Source organism: Oryzias latipes, chromosome 9 (assembly GCF_053564925.1).
Source record: "Oryzias latipes strain Hd-rR chromosome 9, Olatipes_Hd-rR_3.1".
Classification (NCBI taxonomy): Eukaryota; Metazoa; Chordata; class Actinopteri; order Beloniformes; family Adrianichthyidae; genus Oryzias; species Oryzias latipes.
The window spans coordinates 2962737-2968480 of record NC_136245.1 but is presented as its reverse complement, the minus strand read 5'-3'; the positions used below and the strand labels follow the sequence as shown (position 1 = coordinate 2968480).

At 51.8% G+C, this 5744-nt stretch overlaps 1 protein-coding gene across 1 annotated transcript; it reads left to right on the top strand.

Annotated features, from left to right (window-relative positions):
- Positions 1 to 295: 295 nt before the first annotated feature.
- Positions 296 to 5744, top strand: ptar1 (protein prenyltransferase alpha subunit repeat containing 1). The gene is made up of 7 exons (XM_004085403.5): positions 296 to 466; positions 1499 to 1668; positions 1760 to 1826; positions 2843 to 2947; positions 3436 to 3652; positions 4481 to 4749; positions 4831 to 5744. The coding sequence occupies exons 1-7, from the start codon at positions 381 to 383 to the stop codon at positions 5153 to 5155; spliced, it is 1239 nt and encodes a 412-aa protein (XP_004085451.1). The 5' UTR covers positions 296 to 380; the 3' UTR covers positions 5156 to 5744.

Below are 5744 nucleotides of genomic sequence, written 5' to 3'. Positions count from 1 at the left end.
TTTGAGCCCACAAACCCATTTTTTCACTAGAGATTAAACAAAGCGGGTGAATTGTGTTTTCATTTTGTAATGACATGACAAACATCTTCATGTTTGACCTGATGTCACAAAATATATACAACTCTTCTGCTTCATCTTTAACTAGTTTGTTTTATCTGTTAAAGAAGATGAAGGGATGAAAGAGTGAATAATAAACGAATGAATGAAGGACACTCCCCACATCCTCTTATCTTCGCTTATGTAATAAATAATTATTCAGCCTGTGACCACAAGAGGGCAGCACTGCGCCGCCGTCGTCGGGCCTCCTGCGCTACGGGAAGCGAAGAAGAACTTTGAAGACACCGAAGAAGAGCGCCGGTGAGGCGAGTCGGTGCCGTAAAATGTCGGGTACGGGTTCGGAGGTGGACGTGCTGGTCCAGAGGGTGGTCAGAGACCTCAGCACGGCGCTGAACAGGAACCGGAACATGTGAGTTCTAACCGAGAGTCGATCGGCCGCGCGAGCGCAGCAGCGGCGGCGTCAGGAGCCGCTGATCATGGCTCTGGCTACTGCCTGGATTCGCTGCGGTTCCCTGGCGGTTCCGCTGCAGACAGCTGCAGGCTGTGAGGCGGGGGGCGCGACCCGGACCACCTGTCATCCACCCCGCCTCGTCTAAGAACCCAGTGAAGGACCAAAAGACCCAATGCCCGCTAGGAACCGTCTAAATGCTGCACGGTGTTCCCGGCAACCGGCTGTTGACAGAGTTCCGGTCGCTACGTCACGTCCGGATTTTTTTGTTGTTGAAAACATTAATGGGACTAATGAGTCAAATAAACGTGAATTTGTGCAGATTTTCATCCACGCTGAAGAGGTCAGTTTAGTCCAGGTTGTCTGCAACCTAATGTCTCACTGACTAGAACTTAGAACCACAAAGTCTGAATTTACCCTTTAGAAAAGCAAATCACCGAACTTTATTTATGCCATTGTTACTATTATTATAAATAAAAATAAAATTTTTCTTTTTTGGTATGATTAAAACATAACCATGAAGAGAAAATAGCTTTTTTTATTTAAAGTTTTGACAAAGGTTCCCATGACTTCCTTTCAAAATAAAAGACACGCAAGTTTATTTTACCTTTTGTGGTGCATTTCAGGCTGAAACTTGTGAATCTGTCAAACCAAAATGATTTGGGGCTAACTTACCATATTGTTTTGAACCATACGGTGTATGGTCCGATAGCTGATATTTGCTGATTCAGATACATCTGTGAGACGTCTGAAACGTCTCTGAAATCAATCCTGAAGGAACATTTTCACTTCTGCCTCATGACGCTTAACATGAAGACACTTCAGAGTGTCTTTATTTACCTGAAGGACCTGCAGGTCCAGCATGTGAGGAGTTCTAGACCAGTGTTGGTGGTGGTGGGGGGGCTGTCCAAATGATCAGGTTCTCATGTTTCTAAGCCAACTTCCTGTTCTGTCCAAGTCAGCTCTGCTCCTGTCTGGTTCTGACCCCCCCAGAGACGAGATCGGCCTGATCCCGTGCCCGGAGGCCCGTTACAACCGCAGCCCCATCGTGATGGTGGAGAACAAGCTGGGGGTGGAGAGCTGGTGTGTGAAGTTCCTGCTGCCGTACGTGCACAACAAGCTGCTGCTCTATCGCCAGCGCAGGCTCTGGCTGGACCGCCAAGGTAGGCCTGGTTCTGAGTCCAGTTCTGTTTACCTTTGTGTCAGAACCTCCCTGGAACAGGTGGTGTGGTACAGTCTGGTTTCCTCCCACAGCTTTGGTGGACATCACCTGCACCCTGCTGCTGCTCAACCCGGACCTCACCACGGCCTGGAACGTCCGGTACGACACGCCTGCCCGCGCCCAAACACGCCGCCTGCAGTCAGGGCTCCGCCTCTGACTCCACAGCTCAGCCGTCTGTACGGTTCACGTGTTCAGAACCGGGTCTCACAGCAGGACCCACACAGAACACACAAAGGCTGTGAACCCCACAGATCAGATCACTGCAGAACTTTACATTTCAAAGTTAGAATTTAAAATCGCAGTCAGTGTTTGTTTACTGAAGCTTCAACAGAACACGGCAGTTTGTGTTTGTGTCACATGATCCTGTTACACGTCTGGTCCAAACCATTGACTGTATATGAGAGCTGGATTCATAAGAAAATGTCAACTTCCAGTTCTGGCCAAATTGAGTCAGTTCAGTCTCTATTTTCTTTTGCCATATGGGAACCAGAGATCGTCAGTGATTGGTTCAAGCCAGTCTGAGTCATTGTTTCTATGGCAACCACTCTCGTCAATCAGGAGTAAGCTTGTTGGAAGGCCACACCCTTACTGCTTTTTCACATCTGTCAATCAAACATTTCAAACGTTGAACGTGAGATCAAACACTTCTAATCAGGCATCTGATTGGTCGGTTTATAACTTGAAACAAAGAAAAAATAACACGAAATGAAAAAAGGGAATCAGATCCAGAAGGATTCTTCTGACCAATAGGATTATGGCTTCTTGGAGCCACTTCCTGTTTGGAATGCCAGGGGGGGAGGGGCCACTCAGTCCAGCTGTCATATACGGTCAATGGTCCAAAGAAACTATTGGATCAGGACCAGTTGATCTTTTTGGCTCTCCGTTACAGTTAATGAGCAATTATTGATCCTGACCTGCAGCTCCTTGCGCCCCCTGCTGGTCAGAGATTGGAAGCAAAATTTACAGCGAGTAGAAAAACGGCTTTTGCAGCTCCTAAGCTCCTCCCACCACACTCATGGCCACGCCACAGCGGCATGATCACGCTCATGTGCCGCTGTGACGCTTTCACGTCCGTCCCTGACTGCTGCTCAGAACCAGAACCTGGTTTGTTGCAGGAAGGAGCTGGTGGAGTGCGGGGCTCTCAGTCCAGAGCGGGACCTTTACCTGGGCAAGCTGGCTCTCAGCAAATCCCCCAAGAGTCCCGAGACGTGGATACACAGGTGAGCCGTCCTGCAGAGCACCAGGCTCTCTGTTAAAGCAGCTGTGACCTGAACCGCTGATGTTCAGAACCACAGTTCTGAAGGGCGGGTTTCCTTCAGATTCAGGTTCATGCATCTGTCCACGACTTCAAATGTGGATATTAGTGATGGTTAGATAAACCTCATAGTTTTAATCTGCTTGGGTTCACTCCAGGTGAGACTATTGGTCAGAAATAACCGTTGAAGCCTTCGAAGACACGTATGTGTTTAGTTTGTAAACTATTTATTAAAAGCTGCTGAATTTGCAGTTATTTTCTCTTCTTTAACATTTTAAACTCGTAAAGAAGATTAAATATTGAAGAGAAATAACTCAATGTGGTCACAGCGGTTTTAAACGACCCTTTAAGGAATAAACCTCGTTCATAGCGAGAGGAAACAGTTTACGTGAGGACGTAAACACACAGCTGTGGTGGAGCTGGCATGCCGACGGCGTGCTCTGATGTCTGCAGGCGCTGGGTTCTGCTGCACCTCCTGCAGAAGGCTCCGCCGGCGGACCAGAACCAGACGGACGCGGAGAGGAGCCGGCTCCTGGGCGAGCAGCTGGCCCAGACGCTCCAGCAGGAGATGAAGGTGTGCGCCGACGCCGCCTGCCGCTATCCCAGCAACTACAACGCCTGGTCGCACCGCATCTGGGTGCTGCAGCGGCTGGCCAAGGGCAACGTCAAGGTGGGTCCGTCGAGTCCAGTGCCGGGTTCTGTCTGTCTGACTCGGTGAAGAACTCGGTCAGAAGTGTGGAGCTCAATGCTGTTATTCCCTCTTCAAGGAGGAAGGATGTAACATAAAGAAAAAAGAAATAACTGGGCGGGGTTAAAGTCGGCCACACATAAAAATCAAAGGAAACTAACCAACAAAACACCAAAGGTGGAATAAATGATGGTAGAACTTAAACTGTCAGGCTTTATAGCAAAACACAAAACTACTCAAAATGCAACAAGAGTAAATTTAACAAAAGGAAAAAAGCAGAATCAAGGTACGAGGGAAACCAGAGGCTTTCTCAAGCTGACGCCAGGCAGAAGAAACAATCCTCTCAGGAATACAGCTGGAGCAGAGGATCCTGGGAGTTTTTAAAGCTTCCCTCCCAGCCAGGCGATTGAAAGCAGGCTCAATCAGCTCTGCAGGGGGGGCGGAGTCAGCAGCTGTGCAGGAGCTGTGAGAAACACTCACACACAACATGCAGACACGAGCAGGGGTCGTAGCAACGCTGTCTAAAAGAGGATTGGTGACCCCAAAAGCCAGAGTGACCCACCTGGTAAAGTCCTGAACCTCCTGATGAGCTGCTCTGGTCCTGAAATCCACAGATTGGATTCTGGAGTTCTTTAGATGTGTGATATTAAAGTTACTGCTCTGTAACCCTTGTGCTATCGTGTGGGGTCCAGATGACCCCACCTCCCAACGTTAACGTTGCCCACACTTTTGATCCAGCTGTGGGGGGTCAGTGGGTACGCAGTGGTTCTTCCGGTGGGTTTCCCACGTTCTCCCTCCCCGTTCCTGCAGGTCTTCCTGGACGAGTTGTCGTCCATGCGGCCTTGGGTGTCGGCGCACGTGTCCGACCACAGCGGCTTCCACTACCGCCAGTTCCTGCTGCAGGAGCTGACCGGCGCTCTGGCTCCGCCCGCTGGCTGCAGCTCCAACGGCGAGCGATCCGCAGTCGAAGAGCCGCCGCACGACCTCCCCGCGGTCCAGCAGCTCTTCTGCCACGAGTTGGAGCTGGTCTCAGATCTGATCCGGTCCTTTCCCGGACATGAGACCCTCTGGAGCCACAGGTCAGTTCCTCTCAGCAGGAAGTCTTCTTCAGCTCTGCTGGGGCTCCTCTTCCTCAGATCATGTTGTTTCCCCCCCCCCAGGAGGCACGTCTTCTTCCTGTGGCACCGCTGGAAGGAGCAGCACCCGGGCGACGGCGGTGATGAAGGCGGGGATCCAGCAGAGGGCGCTCAAACCCGGCTCAGCCAGACCTCCGCTGGAGTTCCCATGGAGGTGGAGCGGGGGTGTTCCTCAGATCCACAGGACATCAAACGGCTGAGGAGGGGTGTCCCACTCCCACAGCCCCCCACCTCACAGACTGAGCACGTGTTCGTCAGCGGCCTTCTGGACGGCTGCGGCCCCGAGCAGAGGAGCTTCGCCCTGGCCTACAGGAAGTGGTTGGACACGGTGGTGGGCGTGCCGTCCTGACACCGCCAACTCTAAGCCCCGCCTCCTCGTAGCACTGAGGCTGCCTTTAGGTCAAGGACCAGCACACCTGCCTGCAGAGCCCCTTCACTCTGACGGAACCATCCAGAACCTTCTGGACGGTTCTGACCCAGCAGCTCCTCCGAAGCCCAGCTGGTGTGGTGGTGGGGGGGGCTGCCTCCCGTTCCAGTGTTTTTAGCTCAAGCCTCAGCCGTCTGACTCCTTCTCAGGGGGGGGGGTGTTTCTCCACACCTACTCATGCCGGCGTGCAGAACAGAAACAGGAGGGGGAGCGGTAGGACCCAGCAGAACCCGGAGTTCTGCCGGTCCAGAACACTACAGTTCTTAGGAAAGGCCCTCTGCAGTGTGACTGACGGACTCCGTTCACACGTTCAGGGGGCTGCATTTCTTTCCTGGGGGGGTCTTTACTATGTAGCGGTTGGTGACCTTCACACTGACCTCCTCAGACCCAGAGCTACATGTGCATGCCTCGCCCCCCCCAGGCCCATGGCAGCGACACTTTAAGGTACTTGAATGGTTTTGGGTAGACCAGAAACGCGCTTTGCAATAAAAGCCGCTTCTTTTGCCTCTGA

Excerpts from the sequence above, each read along its gene's own strand:
- ptar1 (XM_004085403.5), top strand. The coding sequence starts at position 381 with ATGTCGGGTACGGGTTCGGAGGTGGACGTGCTGGTCCAGAGGGTGGTC. Across the intron at positions 3,653-4,480 it reads TGGCCAAGGGCAACGTCAAG|GTCTTCCTGGACGAGTTGTC; the intron begins GTGGGTCCGTCG and ends CCGTTCCTGCAG. Across the intron at positions 4,750-4,830 it reads GAGACCCTCTGGAGCCACAG|GAGGCACGTCTTCTTCCTGT; the intron begins GTCAGTTCCTCT and ends CCCCCCCCCCAG.